General features: G+C 40.8%; 1 protein-coding gene across 12 annotated transcripts in view; it reads right to left on the reverse strand.

Annotated features, from left to right (window-relative positions):
* The window catches only part of EHBP1 (EH domain binding protein 1), a 205,539-nt gene that overhangs the window by 163,234 nt on the left and 14,629 nt on the right, over positions 1-27,676 (reverse strand). For all 12 annotated transcript variants that reach the window (XM_036380064.2, XM_036380063.2, XM_036380060.2 and 9 more), the window contains exons 3-4: positions 13,875-13,932; positions 5,157-5,252 (exon numbers count right to left, since the gene is read on the reverse strand). In XM_036380064.2, the coding sequence (XP_036235957.1) occupies positions 5,157-5,252; positions 13,875-13,932 (154 nt within the window). The remainder of the gene's footprint in view (positions 1-5,156; positions 5,253-13,874; positions 13,933-27,676) is intronic.

Consider the following 27,676-nt stretch of genomic DNA (forward strand, 5'->3'; position numbering starts at 1 on the left):
GCCAAAAGTAATACTCATATAAGAAGCAAATAGTAGGGAGCAGTGCAAGAGACAGGACATCAACTTTTCTTTGCAATCCCATCCCTTAGCTTCTTCCTGTGACACCATTCTGCCCATCCACATGACAACTACCCAAAAAGTCAACTCTTCTGGGCTTAGGAAGAGCAAAGGACATGTCAGACATTTTTCTGTTCTCTGTTGATCAGTCCATCATAAACCCATTCTTGCCAAGGACGAGATCCTTTCTGCAGAGTACAAGGTGGTTTCAGATGACTGAAGGTAAACCTTCTCCAATAATTCAGGTTACATTCAGATTTACTTTTGTATTTCTTGTATTTAGGAACAAAGGACATATCAGGGGACTGCTGCATTTCCTAATCAGCATCCAGAGTGGGTAGGGAAAATGTTCTGCCTGTTAGTCCCTTCCTCCCTTCCTTCCCCGTGCCTCCTCCCTAAGCACTCCTGGTTTTTGAAGCTTGTCTTTCAATTAGATCACTTCATACCAGCCTTAATCTTCAGTCTTTCTTCTTGGGGAATAACTGCTTAAGGACTGTCACAGTGAATCACATCAAACACTGACAGGGTGTGTGATCTCCCTTCACCAGCGACCTGCAGCAGATGCTCTGGGTTCTCCAGCATCTGTCCTCAGCTTTTGTACTTGCCTGCTTGAAACTGTACAAGACTCAAAATTTGACCCAATTCTTATTGCTTTCAATGCCGATTACAGAGGTCTGATTAGTCTAGAAAATCACATACAACTGTGATCAGCTTTAATTGGAGCTGCCAGAAAGCAGGGAGCTCTGAGGAGACTGGCAGAAACAGAAACATCCCTGTGCATCACCACACCAAGCTCATACCTTCCAGTAAAGCCTCTGGGCTAGAAAGGCAACAAGCACTGAATATCCCTTTTTTTTTTTAATATTTTTTAAAAATTAGTCCCCCACTAATCCTTTAAGTTTTTAACCATTTAATTTTTTGATGTGCAAATGTGCTTACTTCCCCAAGCTTATGATTTTTATATCTGACACACAACACCTTGCCTATGGAACTGGTTTTCATTCCTATGGAGTATTCTCCATAGTATCTGCTCAAGCCCCTGCTTGCTCCTAAACTGAAATAAGTATGCTCTGAATCTGAACTTGGTCTTCACTTAAGAGAAATGGCTTTATGAAGAGGTTTTGGGCTGATTTGGGTTCTTTTATTTCCTCCTCTAAGATTACACATTGGCTTTCATGAAGTGATCCTGCTACAGCATGGCCAGTTATTATTCTATAAAACCAAAGCATGACTGACTTGGGCTTTCAAGAAGAATTATAGGGATTTTTTCTGAGTAATATGTGGGAACAGGAATACTTTCAACTACACAAGTATGCCTTGATCATCTATCTCGTTCTTATTTTACTTATAATTATTTTTTGTGCGCTTAGAAAGCTATGCCTTAAAAAATGTCTTTTTCAAACCTTGGAATTAAGAGTTGGTAATGGTTGAATTGGTACATTGGTGTGATAAACCATGTACATTACTGACAAAACCAGTGTTTTGTGCAATCCAATGAAGCAAAGTCCATGCTTACTCCTGAAGAACAAACATTTTTGAACAGGAAGTCACTTTGCTTTTAAGCTAGAAAATAATGATGTTGCAATTTAAATCCTCATAGTGCAATTGATGTTCATTTAGCTTTACTAAAAGCATTGCACTTGCTTGGCAGTGAAAATTTCTGGTTTAAAATCTCTCTCAGCTGATAAAGATTTTTGTTAGTATATAAACCTACAGAAAAGTATACAAGTTTTTGTATGTGGTAGCTAACTTTGCTAATGTTGGGACTCTAAGAAATTAACTTCTGGAGCACAACCATGGTAACAAAACAAAAAAAAAAAAGTGGGAATTCATCTCTGGCTTTTCTGGAATTTGTGAATCTTTCCATGAAAGCACTACAAATTATGGATTTTAAATGCACAATAGGCTTATTGTTTCATGATGTTTCTTTCTCCCCAGTTTGGCTGAAAAAAACCCAAGGCATAACTAACATCAGTGTGGAGCTCAGCAACGGAAGAAGTTAAAGTTTCAGAACAGATGGAACTTTTTATGTAATTAGCACTTCAGTGGCTGGATGGGCAGGAGCTACAGCTAATCAAGGGAAGCTGAATCAATATATCCATATGATGCTTTTCCACACATGACTCCAGGGCAATATGAAATTTTACCAGCAGCCCAGAATAAATTGAAACAAACAAACAAAAAAGCTCACATTTACTTGAAAATAAAGTTTTCAAAAGGAAGGCTGTAATCTCTTCAGTACTTTGCTTGTGCAAGAATTACAAATATGCTGTTGTAAGCAAGGCAACACCCAAAGTAGGCCTGTGCAGATAATGCAGAATATCTCATTTGTTGACTGATCACAGGGACTTTGCTTAGCCAGCTCTCAAGTGTCCACACTGACTACTGGAGAGAAGACTCTTAACATTCTCATCAGCACTTGAAACCTTGACTTATCTCCTAATCCTACCAGCAACACATTTCAACAGCCACTTACGAATGCACTGCCACTACTGTGTGAATCATTTCCCACAACACATAGCTGTCTGTCTGGAGCCCACTCCTTCCATTCCCAACAGCCCCACTGCACTCATTTGTTATCTGTGATTGCTACACAGCTCTGTGGGAGCAGCCAGCTCCCAGCTCTGGGCTCTGCCAGGGTGGACAGGGAGGCAGCAGCTCCCTGAGCCTCTCGGTGGTGGTGAAAGCAAGCAGCTCCTGTTTGTTAAACGAGACCAGGCTGAGTGCAGGCACTGCAAAGTGCCAAACCTTCAGTAATCACCCTCCTTTGCAGGGAATTGGCTCCAAAAAGGATTTTTACAGAACTGCAAGATGAGCAGCCTCTTTCTCTGAGCTTTACTGTTTTCAGTCTTTTTGTCCCCTTTCTTCTGAGGAAGGAACAATACAAGTACCCCGTTTCCAAGTCAGCTGGCAGAGAGGCGGCTGCAGAGTGCCATCACATACTTCCCTTCCCACTGCTCCAGTGCTGCCCAGACAATGCAGCAGCTGTGGGACAAACAGCCACTTCTTTTGGACTGCCTTTGCCCAGAACCTACCAGCTACAGAAATGCCAGCTCTGTGGGTGCTGGGACGTCCTGTGCTGCAGCTGAAGCATCATAGAGCCAACAAAGCCATCAGGGGACTGGGCACAGCCTGAACTGGGCCAACACCATCTTCTGCCTGCAGTCCCCTGCCCCTCAGAGCTGCTGCTCTCACACAGCTACAGCACTCCTGGGGCATCACACAGCTTGCTCAACAAGCTGCTCTGTGCCCCACGTGCATTCCCTCACAGAGAACAAAGGGTGTTTGGCCACTTACAGGCACTCTTGTTAGAAGAGCTGGAGGATCAATTAGAGCAGATTTTACAGTAAGAGCTGCCTGACAGTGTGACGGTTCTCAATATTTTGATTATAAATCCAAGGCTCATTTCCCCAGAGACCAGTGGGTACCACTTACAGGAGGCACAGCCGCTGGGGTTAGTCACACTCCCACTCTCCTCCCAGACCAATTCTTGTGACAGTCAGGTTCATTTTTGGGGGGAGAAAGAAGACCAGTGAACAGATCTGCCTGCAGAATTAGTGCTGGGTAAAATTAAGCTTTTGTAATACCTGACATTGGCTCCAGAGGCCCTTCCATCCCTCACTATATAATCCTACCCTCAGTCTCAGTTACACAACTAACAAGGCTGCTGTGCTGTTCTACATAACAGAATCCTGAAGCAGTACAAGTGTAAATAAAAAGATGGGATGACAAAAGAAGGCTGAAAGACACTTTCAACTCCAAAGCCACAGTATCACATAGCTGCACCAAAGAGAAACTTTATTTCTCATCCTTCATATAACATCATAATCACAATCAAGATTGTTGTACATTTCTGCTTCACTTTAAATGTGAAAATATCAAGCATTTACAGTGCTGCATAACCACAATGTGGCATGGCCACATAATGCTGACAAGTTTCTTAGTCTAAGTAGAGGTCCTTGAAGCAAGCAATTTTTGGTAGTGAACTTTTAAATCTCAGTTGAAGACTACATGTTTGCTAAGAAAAGAAACAAGTTTATGATAGTTGATGATCACTGTCAACCTGAGAAGTTTGTGCTCATGAGTAATCCCAAAGGCAGGAATTTTAAAAAAAGGCTGGGGGGAAGACAACCCTCTTTTTTTAGGTGTAATGAACCAAGTAATAAATTCCCATTCTAAGGCTAATCAGAAGCCAACTCCAAGCTCAGGAAAGTCCCCAAGACAAATAAATACAAATATTACTAATTAGAAAGAAGTATGTTACTGTTGCCCTAAGCTGCAAAGGGAGCAGTCAGAAATAAGAACAGCCAGAATGCAGATGAAGGTACCAGAGTAAAGAACGAGGAAGAACTATGGAATGAAAATCCCAGAAATCTTCAGCCTCCTACACTGTCACACATGCAAAGCTGCATTGTTCATCTTTATGCAGAAAGGGACTTACCCAATGATATTTGGGAAATAAGTTCTAGCATAATTATCACTTCCTCTTACTACTTCACAGACACACAAATAAGTGTTCTTTTAGTAGAACAAACGATTCAAAAAATAAAAATTTCCCTGTACAATCTTATAATTCTCTGTACTACTCAAATACTACACATCCACTCTTACAGCTGCAATCACATCAGTGCTGTGATGTTTGTGTAGCATTCTAAATAATGGGAAGTGAGGACCTGGATTCTGCTGCAGCCAATGGCATGCACTGAAACCCTGATGCTGAACAAGGAAGTCTAGAAATGACTGTGTTATGGCAACTTCTCCCTTCCAGTATTTAAAGGAAAGCTACCAGGCTGTAAGCCATGCCAAGTCCTTACACATGTACTACGTGCACAGTTACACATGTGCTGGACTCTGTGCCAATGCCTCACCATAATCAGCTCAGTGGGTATTTCAGTGTGTTAACTAAACTACAGAAGTCAGCTTTGGCAGGGAACAGACCATCCCTCTCACCCAGATCTGAACTGAGGACATAAGGCTGTGCAGTTAATGACATAAAACCAGCAAGATTAGACCTTGTGACTATAATCTGGCATTTCCAGATGGAATTTTTCATGTGTTGTTTAGGAAATAGTAAAGATTATGCTTTATAGAAAACATACCTTGAAGAGAGTCACAGTAATTTCAACATTTTCAGGTACAGGCCACACCACCAACCCACGGTACGGGTTCTTGATTCCAGGCTGCCAGCTGTGTGCCTAAAAGAAGAAAAATACCCAGGTGTTTAAAGTCATTATAAAAGTGCTGACTTGACTCCCACAGGACCCAGGGCATGCAGGTAAAAGTAACATATCACTGACTCCAAAAAGATCACATCCCTAAACCCATGACCCTACTGAACACTTCAAAGGACACAATTAAGAATGACAGTAAGGAAACTCTGACCACCAGCAGTCTTTTCCATTGAACTAAAGCTGCTCCTCACAAGGTCCTAAACTCAGCTTTTTTATTACATAGCACAGGTCAGGACACTCAGAGCCTTGCAAAAATTAAGGCTGTAGGGTCAGAACTTCTGTAGCAAGCTGAACTTTATTTTGGGTACAACACATAGTGCAGGTCTAATCATATTTACACATAAATGGAACAAGACATTGTACTTGAGGAAAGGGAAAACAATTATTTTTAATGCTACTAAAACATTTCAGTTTTTAAGAATTAATAAGCTGGAGTACCAACATCTAGAAAACATAACAAAAAACCCAACAGTTAAATAGACTGAGAACCTGCCTACCTTTGAGCATCAGTTTGGATTAGTGTATGGCCTGTCTTTACATTTTAACAGCTAGTCCCAGAAAACACCCCGTGTGTGCATTTCTGTGCTGGTTTGGAATAAGTATGCCTTTTTCCAAGCTCAACCTAATCTATTTTGTGATGCCGTAAGACTAATGAGGGAAGGATGCTGCTGCAGAATTGATGGCTACAGAACTAGGGTGTTATTAGAAACATCTGGAAGTTTTACCAGGAAAGACTGTACAATCTATTTACTGTTACCTGAAGCCAATTAACTTGGCTATTTTTCTCTTCTTTTTAAATTCTAGAGCATCACTCATTGCAATTTTATACTCATTTCAACACTCAGAACATCAGATTCAGACTGTCTATTAGAACATATTATTGCTTTAATAAGGTTAGCAGGACCTGTCACTCAGGTTTTCTGGGACCTTAAGGTAACCTGGGTAACTTTAAGGATAACTTTGCTGTACCAAAGTGTGAAAGACAAAGCTGGAGAAGCAGTCCCATCCCTACAGAGGCAGCAGCTCTCTGCCACTGTAGTAGGGAGTGCCAAATGTTGCCAGTTCTCCTTTGGTTTTATCACAAATTTTTTTCTCTTTGATGTTCTGCCTGAAACCCCAGCTCCCAAAGATGCCTAATTAGATTAGATTTTTCAGTGAGTGTCTATGCTTTGTGTTTGCAGAGTAGCAACTTGGAGCTTCTAAAAAAAGGGATTTTTAAAATAAGAGCAACTTGAAAGAAGCCAATTTCTACTGGTTTTACTCCATGAATATCAGTCTAATCTCTTCATTCTAAAGAGGGCCTGGATGTATTTTCTGAATAACAGAGCAAACAACAACAAATAACTCAAACAAAACATATATTTTACAAGCAAAAGGTATTTTGTGAGCAGCAAAACACACCACAGTAGATGCTATTACTAGCACAGACACTGGAGCTGCAGTTTGTGTGTCTGTCCCACAGAACCCACAGCCCCCTGCATCACTCCCAGCTTGCCCACAGAGATGTTCAGCAGACACGAGGCAGTGATCCAGAGCCAGGCACAAGCTCATCTGCCATGGCCCCTGGTAGCATCTTGTAAAATCAATAACCTCTCCTCCATAGGGGCATTCCATCCTCTTTCCAGGTACCAGTTTGCACAAAAATAATTGGAGCTCATGGTGTGTCTGAAACCTGTGCTTTCCTGCTGCGTTGGGCCAATACTGAAAATTATGTCAAACTTTTGCTGTCCAAGGTCCAGGCACTGCCAGCCTGCTCAGTTGAGGATCACTTGTTCCATCTATTAAAAAAACCTAGAAAATGAGCATTCACTGGTGCAGTCAACACTTCACTTCAAGCCCTTTATCAGCATTTCCTCCCACCAGGAAAGTCAGTGAGACACAATAAACACACAGGGATATATATGTTTTTCTGTCACTGAAAGCAACACCCAGGAGACAAGTTCTAACTAATGAGCTTTTAAAGCAAAGCTGTTCTGTGATCATGAATGTTATCAAGTCCTCCTCTGGCTTTGAAAAATAAACACTGTATCACACAAACAGCATGACAGTAAAAGATAACATCAAAAGGACTGTCTGGGTTGGTGGGAAGGAGAAATGGAAAGGGGAAAGCAAATCCAGAAAAACACAGAGGACTGGCAAATGACAGTAATTTAAAATTAAGATGCAGAGTGTTATTCTAATGCAACATTTCTCATGCCAGGCACCTCTATGCTGCAGACTCTTCAAGTTACATCTGGCCTATATCAAAAACCTTTTAAACTCCCAAATTATAAGCTGGATCAGGCCACCGCTACAGGTGACAAGGACTCGCTGTCAGGGCTCAGCCAAGGAGATGCTGCAGCTGCACAACACATTTCCACCCTAATCCCCTCCTCAACTCCATTTTCCATTGGGTGCTTGTGCCTTTAGACCCACTTCTTCCTCATTTGCTACAGGTCTTCACCAGCCATCTCCCATTGTCTTGGAAGTCAAGGCAAGGGCAGCTAAGCAGAAGTGAGTTCCAGCAGCAGGTGCCTCACCCACAGCCCTGCCCTTGCCTGACCTGTCTCCAGACCTGAGGGATGGGAACCATGGTCTGGAAAGAGAAGCAGAAGTGCTTTGCTGCATTTCAAAGCAAAAGGCAACTCTTCCTTTTTTCTGCCAGTATAACATGAGAGAAAACAACATAGCATGAAAGCTCTTTTAAATCTGGAAACAGGAGCTACAGGATGGGCTGCTGAAATATCCTATAAATAGAGTAGGGCTGTGAATGACATTGTCCAACCTACGGCATTGCTCTGGCACAAAACTGATGACTGGGAGAGGAGGAAATCTCTTAAAGAAAGCCAGTGGATGAGCCTACAGAACTTGCATGGGCACTTCAGGCTATCCATTTTTCTCTTTAAAACAACGGTTCCAATCCAGGCAGCCAGCTTTGCAATCCACCACCCGTGATGTGAACATCACTGCTGTTTTGCTGTGCTTGAACTGGAATGACAGACTTGATACTACATTATTTCAGGAACCTGCCCTTTCAGATGCTTCATCTCTTTTCTGCTTTCTTCACTTCCACCTTGCCTCATCCTGTTGTGCAGGTTAATTTCATGTTACTTTTCTGTAAGATGCTAGAGCTGACCATAATATTTTGAGCCTGCTGTAAATTATGGAACAGTTTATATTTATGAATAAAAAATATGTTCTTATTGCCAAGCTGTCAATATTGGGTTTTAAAAGCAAAACTCATCTGAAACAGACCTACGATTATTCCCCACCTGCAGCCATAAGAGTGGCTTTATTGTGAGCCAGCAAACTGCTGATTTTCTTTTCCTTATAAATTTTTTGCCAGCTCCTGTGATCAGGCCAGCTCTGCAACTTGTCGGTGTGACAGGCTGTTCAGGGCACAAGAAGCAAGCAGAGCTCAACTGGCTCCCAGTAGTAGTGCTTAGGGCAGCTCAGCTTGTAAGGATAATCCCTCTTCTTCAGTGTTATCCAGGCAGAACACTTAGACGGAAAAGGAAAAAAAAAAAAAAAAAAAAGAACTCAAGAAGAAGAGCTGACATTAAGCAGCCAGATCCTTCATCTGGTGCCTCCATGCCAGGAGTGTGGCTTTGGAACATTGGAACACCAAGGATTTGCTCCATGTGATGCATCCCACCAAAGTCATTCACCATCCAAGACAGCCAGAGCTGTGTATGGCTGTTAATGGACCTACTGGAAAAAGAATGGACTGGGAAAAGCTGCCAGTTCCCTCACACCAGAGGAAACCAGCAGTTTGTGAATGACTTCTTCTTGCTTTTCTGTAACTCAGTTCAGTGTCACAAAGGGAGACAAATTAAAAGCCATACTCCAGACTACAGCTTGCATTCCCCCCATGTTCATCTTGAAATCCCTGTGCCTGGCCCACCAGTTAAAAAGGCTGGGCACCAGAACAACGCTCCAGTCACACTCATGCCTTGGGATGCCGTCCAAAAAACCCAGCACGTGCCAAAGAAGGAAGTTCAAAGCCCTGGAAACTCCAGGCAGCCTTTGATCAACACATTGCTGTCAGTGGCCCTTAGAGCAGACAAGGAAACCAGTGGATCCCCACAGGTCTTCCCATGAATGTCTCAATTCACCGGCAGGCACACGTGTTACAACTGTCACTGTGCAAATGTGTGGTACTGCTACAAAAGCTACAGAAACACTGCTAAGCTTGGGGAACCAGCAAAAACTCATCTCCACCACAGCTTCTCTAGGACTGGGCTACCTCTTCAAGCTTGATTTCAAACACACACATTCATGACATACATGATGAATACATCATATATTAAATACACGTATCATGCTATTTGGTTCACCAGATCTTGTCTTATTCACCATCTACAGTAGATGATGCTCAGATAAAGAGCCTCTTCCCTGTCTCTTCAATCAGTTTCTCACATCATTTGTAGGGTTTCATATTAGAAAAGAAAACAACTAACCAAATAAAAAATCAAAGCCCAGACAAACAAAAAAGCCTGAACACAGAGTTATTTTTCTCATCATTTTCTGAGACAACCATCACTGCACCTCAGAATGTCACCACAAGTCAACTTTGTGGGACTCCCAGGAAAAAAAAAAAGAGTATTAATGACCTCCAGTTTACAGTCAGGGATTACAATCACAGCATGATCTTGTAAATAACTTCACTAAAAAACTGAGAAGCTCTGGGAGGAGCATTATTGAACTGTGCTGGTCCCAGACAGTCATCAGCATGTCAGGGTCACAACATGCCTTAGGAACTGCAGCCCAGCAGGGACAGGCAGGGCTGGCACTGGACAATAAAGTAGCCAGAAAAGGCATCAGATTGCCAAAAACAGCAAAACAGGTGACCCAGCTGCTGCTCTATTGATGGCAGAACCTTGGGAAAATGCTGGCCAAGCTGCTGTTGAGTACAAGAGATTCCTTTTCCTCCCTGCCTCTTTGCCTCTCTTGGCTCTTCTCCTGCCCAAGTTCTTTCCCTTTTCTCAGCATTGTTCCTTCTCCTTTGTGCTTAAATGTTTTTGATAAACCTGTAAGAGAAGTGCTGAAATCACAGGCTAGGCCCCTTCTTTCAGCTTTGATACATAAAGAATCTTTGAAGAATAATTCTGTCAGCTCTCAGAAGCAAGTGCAAATTTGATTCTTCAGAGGTGTATAATTCAACCATAAGCCTCTGCATATTCACAGGAATAGCAGAAATTACCTCCTTGACATCACGGCAACATCTGTTTTCAAATCGAAATTTCTTAGTTCAAAGCCTGGAAATTTGAGAGCATCTCAGTGAAATGAAGGTAATTGTATTTTCAACACATTTTTCCTTTGCTCTACACTACAACAAAGACATTCTTCCACCACTCAAATAAAAAAGAAAAGAGAGAGGGAGATCCAAAAGCCCAGGGCTTGAAAACCTGGGCAGGCAACTTTCCAGTGGAAAGTTGGAGTTTCCAGTGGAAACTCTTCCAGCCAGGGAAGAGTTAAACCTGTCCATGGCTACAAGCTGCATCTTCTGTAAACCATGGATGCCGAACAGCATCTAAATAAAGCTTGAAGAGTGCACCTGATTTTGCAAACAGACAACATTTGCACCAGCAGACAGGCAACTCCCACCCTTCCCAAGCTGAAAGTTCATTTTGGTTCTAGGACTGCACAGCAATTCTGCCAAGCACAGCAAAACTGCAAATCACCATTTTATGTAAACTCCTGGCACACAAAGTAGAGATGCCCAACCACACAGAGCCACCTTGTCCTGACACATCTCATGAAATATATTGAAATTACACTTGCCCATGGAGAGCAGGTCCCAAAATAGAACTGTAAGTAACTTAAATCTGCATTAAGGTCAGTAACTGCTGGATGTATTTATGGTCTTGTATCCATCAACCCCTCAGACTGCTATTTATATGCTCTTTTGAAATGAGTGTTTGCTTTTCATTTGCAACACTTTGAAACTTACTGTAATAAAACATATCTACAACTCCTATTCTGTGTTTCCCACAGTAAGAAGAAAAATAATCAGACTCCTGCACATAATGCCTCTTATTATTTCTTTTAATAAAGGGACCACTGTAGTTTATTTGGAAAAAGAGCATGTGGGGCAGGAAGCATATGAAAATCATGGAAACCCACAAAAACAAGGGCTTCAAAGGACATCAAGAACTCAGCTTTCAGCTCAATGGCATTTTAAAATTGTATCAGTTAGAGCAGGCATCCCAGTGCTTATCCAGAGCTCTATCTTCCAGTTGCACGACATTTTTGCTTAATACATCTCTTGTACTTTCCCAGTACAAAAGAGACACAGAGCTACTGAGAGCATCCAAAGGGCCATGTTTGTGAGCTTGTGAACTATCTGCTGGTGATATGCCTCATTAATGATCTGAAAAGTTCAAAAAACATAACCTCCAAAAAACTCTTCACAACATCTTTACAGTAAGGTAAAACCTCATCCCTCCCTTCCACCCTCCCAAGAAGCTGAAAAACGGACAATTATTAATGCTTTGTACTCACTGAATGCAGTGTCCACCAAAAATAAAATAAGAGGAAATATTCATTTGACTTGCTTCCAGTAAAGCAATTAGATGAAACAAGTATGTTGAATAAAGTATTTTACTGGCAGGATGACTAAGAGATCAAGAACATTTATTGATCTACAGTTTTTGACCCAAACAGCTCAAGTCACATCAGCTACCAAAGCTTTAAAATTAACTCTAGGCTCTGCCCAGGTTTCAGGGCCACTCAGCCTCTTCCAAAGTACCTTTGTGGGATCTTAATAAACATGACTTAGTCAGCCAAAGACTTGTCTGAGTCTCAGGTTTAAATCTGCCAGTTTATCCAAGAGTTGCTTCTACTGCCTGGTGACCAAAAATGAGGACATATCATGGAACTTTATGGCCCAGCTGAAAAAAACCTTCAAGCCCAAAAGGCTAAGCTAATGCCAGAAAATCCTGTTGCCTCAGGGAAATGCTGTCATTTGGATTCTATAAAATGACAGGCAGAAACCCATCAGTTCACAAAGCCATGCTGGACTTCTGTTACAGTTTCTCTTTCTGAAGGTATTCTGAATCCCAACAAAGCAGTCATTTATGACAATTACTTTGTTTTCCACGAAGCTTTTGAGAGTTACAAAGCTTGTGCAAGCCTTGCATTTACAGTTTGATATAACTTTTATCGCTCTGTGCAACAGAAACGAAGTTAAATTAATACAGAGAAGTTGTCATAGGGTGAGCCACAACAGACATCAGTTAGTGACATCAGCACTTACCACCTAGATACACACTGTGCTATAAATTCAAAGGAACTTGACTTAGTTGATGTTTCAGTGGAACAGGAATAGTCTGACTGGCTTTGCTGAAGAGTATGGAACAGGAACGGGCACCAGACTGAGTTCACACCCTTGTTTACTCATCAGGTAACACCTTTGGGTTTTCATAACCTGAAGCAGAATATTGGATGCACAACATCTAGTTGTGCAGTCAGGAACCAGTCTTTATCTAAAACAGCCTAGAATAGCTTATACCTCAAGTTAAAAGACAAAATACAACAAATATGCATAACAATCAGAAAAAAAGGTCAGAAAAAGAGGAGTACCAGTAAAATATAAACTCAAAACATCTCCTGAGCAGGGTAGAAAACTGTGTATCATATTTTAAAAATATTTAAGTTCTTCAGCAAAATTATTTCAAGATATCTTCTCTATCATGAATGCCCTCTCTCCCTATTACAGAGTTCCTTGAAACATCATTTTGCATTATATGAATACATAAACAAAAAAGAAGTTTATACCGTCATTTTTTTAACTGAAGTGTCAAAGAATTATAAGTTCCAAAATTTCCTCTCTGACAAGATCATTTGCCATAAATCCAACCAGGCTAAGAGGCCACATGGGGAAAGGCAATGAGGGAATGAACAAGTAAGACCAAATCATCTCAAAGAGAAGAGGAGATGCTCCTGGGAAGGGAGGAAAACATCATGCATCCCTGTCCCCATGAAAGACAAACTTTATCAGTGTCCAGAGACTGGAGAGACTTCACTCAGAGCTTCCCATTCCTCAGGCTACCAAGTTATTAGTCATGAAACACAAATTTACAGGTTTGCCCACAGTGATTGTAGAAGTAAGATGTAAATATATACTTTAAAGACGCACTGCTGGGCTGAAAGACCCTGCTTTTATTCTTTTTTATTTGTAGCATTTCAGGTTGTGAAATAGCCTCTTATTCAGGCTTTATCTGCCTATTGCAGAGATGTCAGATTCTTTATTACTTTTTCTTTAATTAGTTGTTTGGGGTTTTTTTAATGCACTTCTAGTAGAGAAACCGATTCTCCTTTCTAATTAGGTGTAGCAATTAATAACTGAATTGAACTGACTGTGATACAATTCTGCTAAACAAATTACCAAAGCTGAAATCAGACTTAAGAGTTCCCATAAATTAGCACTGACATCAACAGCAGTTTATTTGAACTTTATGGATAAACTGAATTAAAAAGAAAAGTCAACGACTAAAATACTTCTCATTTATTTATTTGGCTGCTCCCCACATTTAGCAAAACAGTCCCTCAAACCACTGACCCTGTTTGTCACTCAAGTTGGGACTTATTAAGGAATCAACTAACCTTAGAGGATTTTCTTCTGCTTCTTCTTGTCCAAACCACCACTAGTTTATCTGGCTGCCTGTTGAAGATAAGGAAAAAACAGCTTAATATACAACAAGATCAATATGTAAACAGTTTATATTAAAACTCTTCCAACACGTAATGACATCCTTAGTGGATAACATGCTCTCTTAAAAATAGCTCATCTGAAGACCACTCTCAGCATCAGCCATTTAACAGGAAAAATAATGTGTATTTATAGAGACAGGTTGTCCTCCAGTCCACCCAGTAATGTCATCATTATCCTCCTGCTCTTCTTGCCTGTGGACGTTTCCCCAGAGCCAGCAGCACATGTGAGCAAAAACTCTTCCATGGGGCAGAGAACAGGATCCAGACTCACAGATACCTTGGAAACATTCCAGTACCCAAAATAAACATTAATGCAAATTCTAGCTTTAATTTCTATGCAGATATATTGAAAAGTTATTTCTAAGTAGCAAAGAAAGCAGGTAATTTCACTTTTTCTTACACAAAGGATTATTTTTCTACTTGAATAACACAAAGAACAAGAGAATCAAGTCCTGTATTGCTCCTGAAAATCTCCTTAGACAACGACAGGTAAATCAGCACTTCCTCAACTTACACTCCAAAGGACAAACATACTGAAAATTAGTGTGGTTTCCCAAGCAATTGTTTATTTGATATTTGCAATGAATGTAGATAGAAACCTCAATAAACAACCCTTCCAGTACAAATTATTTTCTCTTCAAATTTCTTAGGAGTTATTTATTGGTTAACAGTTTACCCTTATTGTATCTACCTCATTGGTTTTACAGTTGTGTCTGAGTGATTTTTGACACTGACTTAACTTCCAGACTTCCCATCCTCCCGCCATGAGACACTTCCCATTGTATGATGACCACACTTCTGGTCCCACTTCCAGACCTATAAAACTCTTGTGCAGATTCCTGACACCATTCCAGCTTTGTTTTCTGGCTGATGATCTGAATTCCATCATGAAGCCCAGCTGCAAATCCACCCACAAAGGACTTTCAATAGAGTCCACATCTCCACTTAAAAATACTTAAACTGCATATGCAACTCTGCCTGGAAAAAAATTGCTACTCAGATTTTTGAGACACCAGTGTAAGAATCCTTGCATTTCTAAAGCCAACAGCAAAACAAATCAGAGTGGGGGGAAAATGGGTGTAGCCAAGAAAAAGTCAAGACACAATACATTCAAATCATGATTAAAAGATGCACCCAAAATCTCCCACACAACTATTCTGAGTAAAGGCAGTGTTCCCACTGCTGTTTCATCACAGGCAGACTACCTACTTAATAACTAACTTTTCAAATGAAACCCCAACTGGTTTGATAATCATTTTAGGCACTGAAGTGCTGGCCATATTTCCTTTCATACATACTTTTCCATTGAGCTGTTGATCATTTCTGCACGTTACAATAAAAGCAATACTTCACCCATGATTCACATTTAAACCCCACCAGAACTAAAGCTCTCCCAAAAAACTGAGCTACAGGCAGATCCTGCAAAGGAAATGAGGACATAAGATTTGTTTGGCTTGTTTTTTTTTAATTGAAAGTGAAATAATCTCTATTTTAAAGTGTAAATTCACTCAGCCTGTTGGACTTCAAAGCTCTTTGCTCACTTGGTGGTGGGTTCTCATCTTTGGCTTAGAGCAGCACCAGCCCCTTTGATGGGAACTGTGTTCGTGCCACCAGGAAAAAAGAACACACCCCTAAGCAAAGCAATCCAAACCCACACCAGCAACATTTCCCAGTCCTGAGGAACTCCCTCTGCCAGGAATATACAGAAAATGCACCAACATGAAAAAGCCAATTAAAGTTTTAATTCAGGCTGAGAGGACCAAGCCATGCTGATGGACAAGCAGGAGCAGCATTTCCTCCTCTCACTTCCCTCACCAATATATTTATTTTGTTAAGTACTGAGCACAATTTGTTCCTTCAGCTTCAAGCATGAGAGAAATTCACATCCAGAGGTATTTACAAAAAAAAAAAAAAACAAAAAAAACCAAACACCAAGGAAGGTCACCACAATATGGAAAATTTAGCAAAATTGAATGGGATGGGATGAGAAGGGAAGAAAATATCCCAAAGGACAAGTGTCCCCTCTCTGTACACCACATGAAACCTAACAAAAAGCATAGCAGTTCTTCTAAGGGATTTTCTTCAAGGAAGTCACAAATCCAACAATTCTGAAATATCTTCATAGAGCTGCTTGACTAACAAAACCAAGAGCAACCTTTCCTCCCACAATCTGTTCCTCGCTCTCCTATGGCAATATACTTCTAGAAGAAAAAGCCCAGCTCATATTTTAATCAGCAATTTTGCATTCAAGGTTATTAATGATATCTCAGTGCTAGGAAATGGCCAATATCACATAATGCACATTGCTAATTGAAAGCATTAGGTAGTATTTCCTACTTCAGACTTCTCCCCTCCTTTAACATCATAAACCTCAGCTGCTCATTAGTCAATAACCAAAGCAAACAAAACCACCTCTGAAGAATTAGTCTGGAGACCAGTTTTAGTATCCTTTATGAGTTTACTTATTGAACTTGGATATCATTCCAAATACAAAATCCACAATGCTGCAAGCTGAACAAATGCTAACAGTCAGCAATAAAAAATAATAATAATTTCCTGTGCTGCATAAATGACATTTCTCATTTATTTAAACCCAGCAGCTTTTAGTCAGTCACTTAACTCAGCAATGCCAGTATGGTTAAGCAAGGAATAACACACTGTTTACCTTAAGAGAAAGGTTTTGGAGCAGGGGAAGAGAACTGGGTTTTACCTGGACACTACATTTCCCCACTAAGTAACTGCATCCATCTATCAATTCAACACCACTGACCTTTCAGCAGCAGTGTTTAATACTGTCCTGGAACCTGCCACCACTGCCTTGGGGGTGCTGGGCACTTCCCACAAAGCAGCAGCACTTCCCTGGGAGGGGGAGCCAAAGGAAGCCATCAGCACTGGGACATCAGGGGCTGCCAGTGGGAAAAGCATGGATCCAGTGGCAGGCGTTGAAGGATCCAGCTTGGATCCATAAGATCATATTTTATAGAACTTACCATAAACCCGTATTTGGTATTTACTTGTTACTGTGTGGTTCACAAAAAAACTATTCCTGAAGAAAGGCAATTCATAGTAGTAAACTTATTTTATTATTTATAAGTGAAACTTAGCAAAGAAGCAGGGAAGATTGATTTCAAAGTTTGTGGCTCAGAAAAAGAGATTAATCTCTGCCCTGCATACTAAACAATTAAATTAGGATCCAAAACACAGATTTATAAAACACTTAATTCAAAACCAAGCCTGCTTTTCCTATTAGATGGAAACAATGATTTTGGTACATTCCATTTTCCCACTGAAACAACCAATTTTTTAAAAATATTAAAAAAAAAAAAGAAGATAAATACTGGAATCAAACTTTGCCATATCCACAGCTATTAAATAATGTAATAAAAACATTCTGCATACTGGAAAAAACTGACATCTGATCAGCACCTCATACACTGCAAATTTTACTGATTGAAAGGCAGTTGTGCAAGATTCAAGGTCTTCTGCGGGTTGGTCTGACCATTCTAGGAAGTGTTTGGCACAATATTTTGATTACAGAACTCTCCAAACATCACTTGTAAAAGAAGGACATGAAAGGTATCAGTCTCCTCTGAACTCTTGTTTTGTAAACCCTTGAGCAGAAGCTGATAACATATTAGACATATTTCTCCACTAAACTTACTGTTCAATGACAAAAATCTATAGAAGTCTTGGGGTTAGAATCAGTTGTTGGAAAGAACTGCAAATGCACTTAACTTTAATTCAGACCACTGAAGCCAACAGCAAAACCAGTGATTAACAACCTTTTGGTGAAGGGTGGGAAAGCAGGTAACAGGATTTCTTAGTAGAAAGGTACCACTACATTTCATAACACTCAATAATTGTTAAATGCCTGAAATGTAGAAGGTACCTTTTCTGTATGTACCCCACACGGTACAGCCTTGCATGTTTGTTTTGGCATCAAACTGCCTAAGGGTTGGGTTTTGTCTTCCCCTCTCCTTTTCTTTCTTTTTCAGCTAAGCTGTTTTATTTTTACTATGTTTGATTTGAACTGCATTAATTAGTATGGGCTGCTAGATTACTCTTGTGAAGCAAGCTTAAAAGAGTATAATTAATAAGAGAAGCAGCAGTGTTAGCACAATAGCATGCAGATGCACCTATTGAAGGATAAAAATAATTACTTAAGGACTAATGTCAAAGTACTTCTGATAAGAATTTTTTTTAATAACCTTTTGTCCCTTCTGCATTGTGCATCCCAGCATGCCATGCACAATTTCCATCCATTAGGGACCAATCCTCCCACCCCACTAGCACACGGCTTTCTACATGGCTGCTGAAACGCCAACAAGGCTCTCTAATGGTCTCTTAAAAATAAATGTGGTTCGTTCTACAGCACCATTAATTTGGGATGAACGTTGCTTTTCCTCATTTTACAGCTAATTACTTTGAAAAGCACTCTTTACAGTGCAGTCTTCTGCACTAGGTCCTGCCCTATTGCCATGTATTACCATTAGCCAAGGAACTAATCAGGCCACGGCCTTTCACGAGCCTTGTACTGAGGTTTTTTCCCCTCAGAGTTTCCTGTTGGTCACCATCAATGAAATTTCACAGCTGCCTACAGCTGCATGCAGGAAGTGCAGTCAGGTACTGCCAATGCTTTAAACAGGCCCAGAGACACTGGAGGAATGATGTCAGGCATTGATGCATTTGCCAAATGAGCCCTCTTGCTGAGTGCAGGTACAGCACTGATTGCAAAAGCCAGAGACATTAAGAGAATAAAATGTAGTGCAGGTAAAACCCCTCTGAGATAATTATAAGATGAAGTACATTACAAGAGAAAGTTGTGTATTTCAGGAAGGGGCTTGGGGTCTTCTTCCCCACCTCACCTTAACTTCCATGGTGGAAGTTAAAAGACTCCTGGGTAAGGCCTGTGCCATTCCACAGAGTTATGTCAGACTATCGGAGCATTCTCTCAACACAACTTATTCTGGACTATGCATCAAGCCCCTAAAAGAAGGCAGAGTTTGCTCTTCTATCATTAAAACCATTCAGAAGTTTTAGCAAGCCTCAGAAATTTCAAAAGAGAAATCATTAAAACAGGGAAAGCAAGAGGACATCACACCTGAGTTCCATCCACCTCCACATCTTCACTTTCTAACACAGAAAATTCCTCCATTTCTTCCCACCAGAGGTCTCTACAGATTTTTCCAAGACTACACAAGCCCATTGAAAGACCTGAATTCAGCCTGTGAAGTGAATTTTCAATTTTTTAACACATCTGCTGCTAAACAGACTGGCCTCTACAAGACCTACATCTCAAGATTATGCTTTGCTTTTCAAAAGAAGCTCTAGTCTGGCTTTGCTTGGTTTATACAAAATAGGGGAAAAGCAAGACACTCTGACCTATTTTACGAGTGCAGTCAGACCTATTGAATCTGCACAGTGTCTATTTGCAAGGCTGAGAGTGGAATGTGCAGTATGTACTGCTAGATTACTTGATTTTCTCAAACCAAACACAAATGAAGTTTGCAGGATGAGCTGAATTAAACAAAACCCAAGTTCATCTATTATTCAGAAAAAAAGTGACAAGGGCAGATTTTATTTCATTTTTCAAAGAGTTATTGCAGCAAAAAAAACCCTCTGCAGAACTATCTAGCAAAGTCTTGTCTTAAAGCTTTTTGCAACAGAATTTTACACTGCAGAATACACAAACTGACCCTAGTCTTCAGAAATTGGGTTCTTTACATCCTTTTGGCAGTAACACAAAGATGCCTTGACTAGACCCTGAATTTTAGGTCCCATCCAGCTGCTCTCCACGTGGAAGCTTTCTTTGCCTGGTCCAATTTAGCCCAGCTGTCAGCAGGAGGGGTTCAGTACTGCAGGATAAGGGCCATGCGGGTTCCTTATCTCACTCTGGCACAATCACAGACACTCCCCTTAGACAGACATCTACTCCAGCAATGCTCAATCCACACGTTTACCCCACACAGCCGTCCACACCAGAGGTCACAAACACCACCCAGCACTCCATACTTAATGATGCCTAAATAACCAGGAGCTGCTTCAGGAAAGCTTGATGGTGATACCAACCAGTCAGTTCTGTTCAGGCTGACTGGCAGGGAGGAGCACGGGCTGACAGGGCCATTCAGACAAACTTTGAATGGAAAATGTTGCTTTACAGTGGAAAGTTCACAGGAAGGAGCTGCCATGAGCCAGATCTTTTTCAGATGCTTGATTTTTCTTTTTATGTTCTTTTGCCAGAATATTTGGTCTACGTTTTAACAGAAAAAAAAAAAACAATGCTTTTTTAAAACCAAAAAAAAAAAAGCTCTGTGTTTCAAGTTAGTAGGTTGCTCCTCCTGGGCAGAGCAGAGCAGGAACTCCACAAACCTGCCTGCACAGCCCGCCAGGGCCTGACCTGCTGTGAACTCACTGTGCTGATCCCCTTCCCTGCAGAGCTGGGCCTGACAACTGCCACGTGAATAAACACAAAACAGCCAGGGAAAAAAACCCACTATTTCACCTCGGGCACAACAGTGCATTTCAACGCTGGCCTGAGAAGGTGAAGGGCCCGACCATGACCCTGCTCTGGAACCCAAATGCAGCCCCCCAGCACCTCCACATCCCGCTGGTCACCACTGCCCCTCTCCAGGTTCACTGTGCCATAGGACAGTAAAACAGATCAGTGACAGGAATCCAGAAACAGTTCTAGCAAACTGGGCAAGGAATTTTGAATTCCAATTCCATCTCCTGTCCTCACTGACTATACAGCATCCACAAAATTTCAAGACAGACACTGAGCAGCATCAACCCTCCCTTTGTTTTAGTCCTACTCATACCTCTACCTACAGACCAAAAATAATTTCTATACAATAATGTATGTGCATTACTGAGGATGCCCAATTGAGTGTTATCCCTTCTAATTTTGAAGCACTAAAGTATAACTGCTAGGTGTGTTCTCATGATAAGAAGTATTAATAAAAAAAATAACTACAATGAAACTCTTTGACTGACAAATGCTGCCTGAAATATAGTTTCAGCCCATCAAAAATGCCCACATAAACCATACTTTTTGAACTAAAAATATGCAAGAGACTTTTTGGCACACCATTGTCAATTTTAATCTGACCCTATTCCCTTTTGCATAATTTATTTCTGTGTCAAATAGCATTCAAAGAGAAGGCTTTACTGGTTTTCAGTCTGTAAAAACCAGAGATTAGAAATTATTTTCCTGTCATTCCCACAGAACAGAAAATTGTATCTTGCACCAAAACCACAGTTTCAGGAACATCAGCTATTCACAACAGACACTTCCTTCTCCAATTTGTCTAAAATATTTAAGAAATTCCACATAGCCTACCATGAGCAATTAAAGAGGATGATCTCTGCTGCTCTTACTGCCTGGGCAAGCTTGACATTTACACACAGATATATGAACAAAGGTTTATACTCCTGTTCCACAGAAATTCCAATGTCCACATTAGGACTCAGACAAAGCAAGTTTCAGAAGCTACAGTGCATTAATGCCTCCATCCTCCTCTTCTGCTTGCTATCCATGGACACATCCCAAAGAAGATTACAGTTCTGCAAAAGCAAGAGCAGAAGAATCTGGCACCATGTGTCTTTTAAAGCTCCCTTCCAAACCAACAGCACCAGGGTTTTGTTTGCTTTTATTTCTCAAGAGTATGTTTTAGATTACACAAAGCAACTTCTACCATTTGAAGATGCACAGAAATTGTGAACCTACTAAAAGCTTCTGAAGTGGGCAGCATGGGTGGAATGGTACCAGTTAATAGAATTTGTCTGGAAAAGAAAATTCCTACCACCATCTCAGGTGCCCAGATTATGGAACTGAGATGGTTATACAAGCCAGAAAAAAAAAAAAAAAAAAAGGCTGATACCTACAAAAACCCAAATGACACACAGCAGTCTGCCTCTGATACTTGCAAGGTTGAAAAGCTTGGATAAATGCTTGAATATACAAAGACAGCACAAACTCTGGTGTGACACAGGACCCCAGGAAGATTGTAGCCTAACACAAGCATTCAGTAAACTGAGGGGCAGATTCCCGCTAAGCTGTGTCCATGCCACAGGAGCAGTGTGGAAGGGCTGGTGTGATACAAACTCATATTTAGTCCTGCAAATGATCACTCTACTGAGCCCTAAATTAATCCATATTTATTTTGAGACATAGGCACTCCTGGCTCATGCAGAGTGAGCTCCCCAATTAAAGCTTCCTCATCTGTCAGCAGCCTCCTTTTGCTTTTGCAAATTAGTATCACAAGGAGGAAAAAAAAAAAAGGAGGGGGGTGGAGAGTACCTAGTGAAACCATGGCATGCTATGCTAGCTCCTTCTCCCTGTCACTGCACAGGAGATCAGACTTTGCAAATATTGCCAGGTGCTCTCAGCCACAACTACAAGAGAGATGGCATCAAGCAGTATGAACCCGCTTTTGGGGGAGGAAGGTGCTGAAGGATGGGATCCTGAACTGCTTTCTCTGCCCTGATTCTGGCATCCCCTGTACGAACAAGCAGGACAGAATCACCTGCTTTCAGCAAAGCACTCAGTTCCTGGGAGGAACACTCCTGGAAACAACACACCTTTCTGCCACCCTCCAGGGGCACAAAACCAGAACATTTCATCAACTGCAATAATGCACTGGCTACTGCAAATCTCTGAAGCAGGCACAGCCTCAAAACACCACAGAGAAACACAAGAACCTCACACTGAAACATGGGCCCCAACCAAAGTCACACATTTACACAGCAAGCAAAACAAAAAAAACCCCAGAGCCTCAACTGACCTCATCTTCTCCAAGCTTAGTGAGACTGTCAAAATGTAAAAATTGAGAATGAGCCAACGTGGCAAATTTAGCAGCAGTAAGCTATATGTAGATGTTGTCAACATCAAAGCTATGATTTTCCTGCATGTTGATGAAAAATTTACTAGATTTACAAAATTTTTGTATGTGGTTTCCAGGGAAATGAAAATTGCCATGATCATTTCCCATGAGACGCCCCATTCCATGTTGGTGACCTTTCAAGAGCTGTTTTAAGATGGAGATGTGGACATAAGAAGTAAAATTATTCAGTCAGTATTTGCAGCTAAATAACTGTTCCAAAGACTGCAAAATTAGAATGATTCTTCCTCTTCTAGCTCAATCTGTTTAAGTTGTTACACTGCTTCCAAGCTGCTTCCTGAAACAAAAGCTGCCACTTCTGATTACAGAAGTCAATCTCAAAAACAACACAGATTATTCCCATTTACAGCTCAACAGTTCTTTGTGCACCCAAAGTCTAAAAATTTGTATCATTTTTAGGAAGTTGAAACTGACCAAGCCTTTTAATTAATGCCCTCAAATAACGCCCATGGCTTATATCCAGCAGCAAGTATTGGCTAATAAAAAAGGTATGTTAACTCATGGATACTTCAGACAAAGCAAAATCTCCTGCCAACATTAAGGGCTTGATATAGCAAAAAATAAACCAAAACCAAAAATGAGAAAAAAAAAAACACCAAAAAATACCCTCAACCTAACTGAAAGACCTCTATTTCTATTTTGAAATGTAAAACAAGCAAACAAAAAAAAAAAACTTACAGCTTTTAAAAACTGTAAAGTTTTTGAAATACAAACTTCACACTTTGCAACTACAATTGATGAAACATTGCTGTTCCAAGATTCAAAAACTCCCTAAGAACAGCAACAATTAAGGACCTAGACAGATTTTGCCAATAGCTGCTGCTTGTAAGATGCCTAGCAGCAATTTGAACTAGATTTTAACTATTCACTTCAAGATCAGCTAAACTGGGAAGTAACAGTATATTTATGCTGACTGCTTTAAGCATGACTTTCAGTTAAAAAAACAAACCTACAGTACCTACATTATAGCTGAATTCATGCTGATGCTGAAAACCCACAAAGAAATAGTACCTTTCAGCCAGATAGGTTTTTCTGTTGGTATTTTTTAAAATAATCTTCCTATAAAATATTTTTCTGTTACAACTAGCTTTCACTCAAGTCAGGCGCTCCCAACAGAGCCTGGCAGCCCTTTGTCCCAGCATCCCTACAGAAGGAACTGAGTAGTGGTCCCTTGTATTTTTTTCAGTACACCAAACTGTACCCACTCTGGTTACTAACAACAACAAGGAGGACACTCCTCAAGGTCCTTTATATACCCAGAATTGTTGAGATTTGAGCTGCTAAAAATTAACACCATCCTATCCTTACTTACATTCCCAATGAAGACACATGGACACAAATATCAACTCCTTCAAATTTTTAACTGGAGACTGAGACAAAAGCCAGCCACTACCTTGGTTCCTGTGTTGCCTTCTTTCTTCTGTCTGTGCTGTCATGGTTGGTTTTCCATCTCAGCTTAAAACAGACAGAACCTGTACCTTTTCCATGCTATTGTGAAATGCCTGGTTGTGTTTTAGTCTGCTGGCTTCTTTACACAGCTGAAGGGCTGTGCCATGGGGTAGTTGTAAAGCAACATCTTCAGCCACAGAAGACGCTTGGGTGCTGGCCAGATTTTTCATTATGTGGATTTGATGTCTTGCAGGCTGGATTCCAGTCTTGTACCATTAAATGAGGCAAAGGGATCAAGAGACAGAGCCACTCTATCCCACAGTACATACAGCTTAAAAGATTAAGTGTTTTGTCTCACCTTAGATTTCAATTTTAGTCTAATTCAAAAATTTTTTATCTATAAATACAAATGTGTCTGGTGTGTAAAGCAGTTCTCCTTGGAAGCAGAAAGGTGAATAAAAAGGGAAGCTAGACTGGTTTCTGGAGGAAAATATACTGTTAATCTGACAAAGGGATGAGAGCCATCCACCGAAATTAAAAGAATGCCTCTCAAACCTACTGCAACACCTTGTTGTGCCAAGTGAGGAACAGTGTTCTTACAGTGAAAGGCACACACCTCCTACTAGATTAAGGGCTACAGAATCTAGTACTGAGGATAAACAGGAGGAAAAATTTTAATTTCAAGCTTTTAGAAGGGTATTACAGTAAAAGAAATTATGATAAGCTGCTGTAAATTATTCCGTTTCAAATAGGAATTTTAATACATTTGTCTCGTTAAGGTCAAAGAAGCCAAATGAATAAAATCCACTCTGCAAACTAACCATCAAGGGAATGAGAATCAATTTTAGCTGTGCAGAGTTCACACCAAGCACTGGGGGGGAAAAACAGCTATGTGCAGAATCATCAACATGGACAGTAGAGATGCGTGGGCACACAAACTCCTTGGATTCTGCAAAATAAGATTTTCCACATATTTCAGCGTATTTTATACAAAATGCACTTTTCATTTTTTAAACAAACAAGGCTCAAAAGTTGAAGCCTGCAAAATTTTTACATATTTCCTTCTGGAGCATTCAGATGGAAGGCTGGGCTTGGGAGGGCCAGCACAGCACAGACTTGCTCACCCCCACTGCAGCACCACAAGAGCTTCCAAGAGAATGGGCAGGCCTGTGGAGCAGCACTCAGGAAAATTAAGGCTACCACAGCGATGAGCAAATCTCTTGAATTGAGTGTATTTAGCAAGGTTTTATTTATGCACTTCATGCTTTAAGCAGCTCTCCTTAACTCTTCCACTTTCTGAGCACAGACAAGACCTTACACAGAGCATTTATCTCAGCTCGATCTGTTAACTCAACCTTGTCCCCCCAGCTGTGACAGATGGGCACTGGCACAGCGAGCTCTTCACTCCCTACCCCGTGCAGCACCAAGAGCTTCTCAGCCACTTTCCTTCCCCAAAGCTGTCCATGTGAGGAAGTGAAACTGCTCTGTTCAGCACTGCAGCTTCAGCTGGACCCCGGACAGAGGCAGACAGGACACCTGGCAGGCCAAAGCCTTCAGCCCCTTCCACCACTGCAGCAAGGTCGGCAGGTTTATTCTCCTTGCTCTGGCTGGTCAGCTGTGGTCAGTTTTGACATAAACAGGGTTTGTGTTTGTTTGTTCTGCAGCCAGACAAGCAATACAGCACCAAATGAGGTGTGAATTTACTCACTCACTTCAATCCAGCTAATGGGCAAAGATGTTTTGGGTCACTGAAACCCTCAAACTTCAAAGCCAATGGAAATAAGTGTTCTGGAGAAAATGTTGTCCAAGTGTAAACCAGAGCCAGACGTTGCCTTTTGCACACATCATTTCATGATGCTGACACAATGCAAAGAAATCTAACAATGCAAAGAAAAAGGAGTTCAGTCAAAGAGAAAAAAACCAGGAAAATAAAGATGACACAAGGCCAGCTTCATCACATTATTAACAGCACCAGACATATAGCAAGTACCTACGCTTTTCTTCTGCCTTTGAAGTATCTGATTTCTGTACAATCCTGGTCTTCAAGAACCAGCCACAAAGCAGACTGGTGATTCTGAATGGTGATGAGGGTTTGCTTCGAGAGAGAGAGAGTCAAGAGGCAAAAATACAGTCTGTCTCTGACCAAACTCAGAGCCATTCTGGCAGTTTAGCCTCATAGATATTCCAAATGTCTCATGTGCTACCCTATCTCTTCTTATAATAAGTCACAGGGCAGATATGCTGGAGCAACAAACAAGTAAAATAGTAGCAACAAACACACTGCACAGATTTCTTGGCATTTTCTTAAGGGTAGGAAATAAAATGTCTCTTTCCCCCACCCCCACAATATTCTCATTCTCTCTTCCACAAGCATTACATTTTGGGATCAATTTTATGGATGTGATATGAAAGAAAAAGCTATAATGCAAACTCCAAGCAGAAAATAAATTACAGAATAAATTCTACAGCAATGTAGAGAGGAGAAAAAAAAAAAGATCAGCAATTCTAATCCAGACAGTGTGTACACATACTCTTAATTACACATCACTCCTTGAATGTGCAATTTTAAAAGCAAATAGAAAACAAACAAAAAACTTTCCCCACAACAAAAACAAAAACCCTTCCAAAAACCAGGAACTGTAGATCAATGATCACTGGTCATCCCCCTCCAGAGTTATCTGCCCTATTTTTCTCACGTACTCTGCTTCACTGGTCCTGCTCTACCTCAGTACTGATCTACAAGAGTTTCCACTCTGACCAAACAGACTTGTAAATAAGCTCATGATTAACATGATTCATATTGAAAAAACTAAAAGGGAGGGGCCACTCTTTTAAGTTTGTAAAGCATAACTTGCAGTTTTTTCTTTAGTTATGTAGCACCTTGCTATCATAAATCTGCACTCATACAATTCTATCAGTACAGAGAGTGTTTCTTGCACCTTCTGTACAATTTCTGTCTCAGAGACATAAAACAGGGATCATTTTTCTCTATCACAAAGCAGTCTTGTAAGGCTGGATTAGTAATGGAGCTGTGTGGCTGCAGAATTTTTGTGCAGAGGAATCGTTAGCACTTTATTTCCACATATCTAAGTGTCATGTTGTAGTTTTACACCATTACCACTGAACAGAGAGCTGCTACCATCTGGCCTTTAACAGGAGATATAAATCCTGCTTATAAGCAACCATGGATATAAAATGTAGAAAAGTTGATGAAAGATGATTTGTGCACACAAATTAGGGAGTGATTGAAAAGATGCCTTTTCTGCACAGTTACAAGGCAAGTTGAAAGGAAGCCTAGTGCAGAACCAGGATTTTCTGAGTTTTGTTTCTACAATTAGACCACACTGCAGGAGAAGGAAAAGCAAAGACTTTATTCCACCCTCCAAGCAAAAAATACCTAAATAG

This window comes from Molothrus ater, chromosome 3 (assembly GCF_012460135.2).
Source record: "Molothrus ater isolate BHLD 08-10-18 breed brown headed cowbird chromosome 3, BPBGC_Mater_1.1, whole genome shotgun sequence".
Classification (NCBI taxonomy): domain Eukaryota; kingdom Metazoa; phylum Chordata; class Aves; order Passeriformes; family Icteridae; genus Molothrus; species Molothrus ater.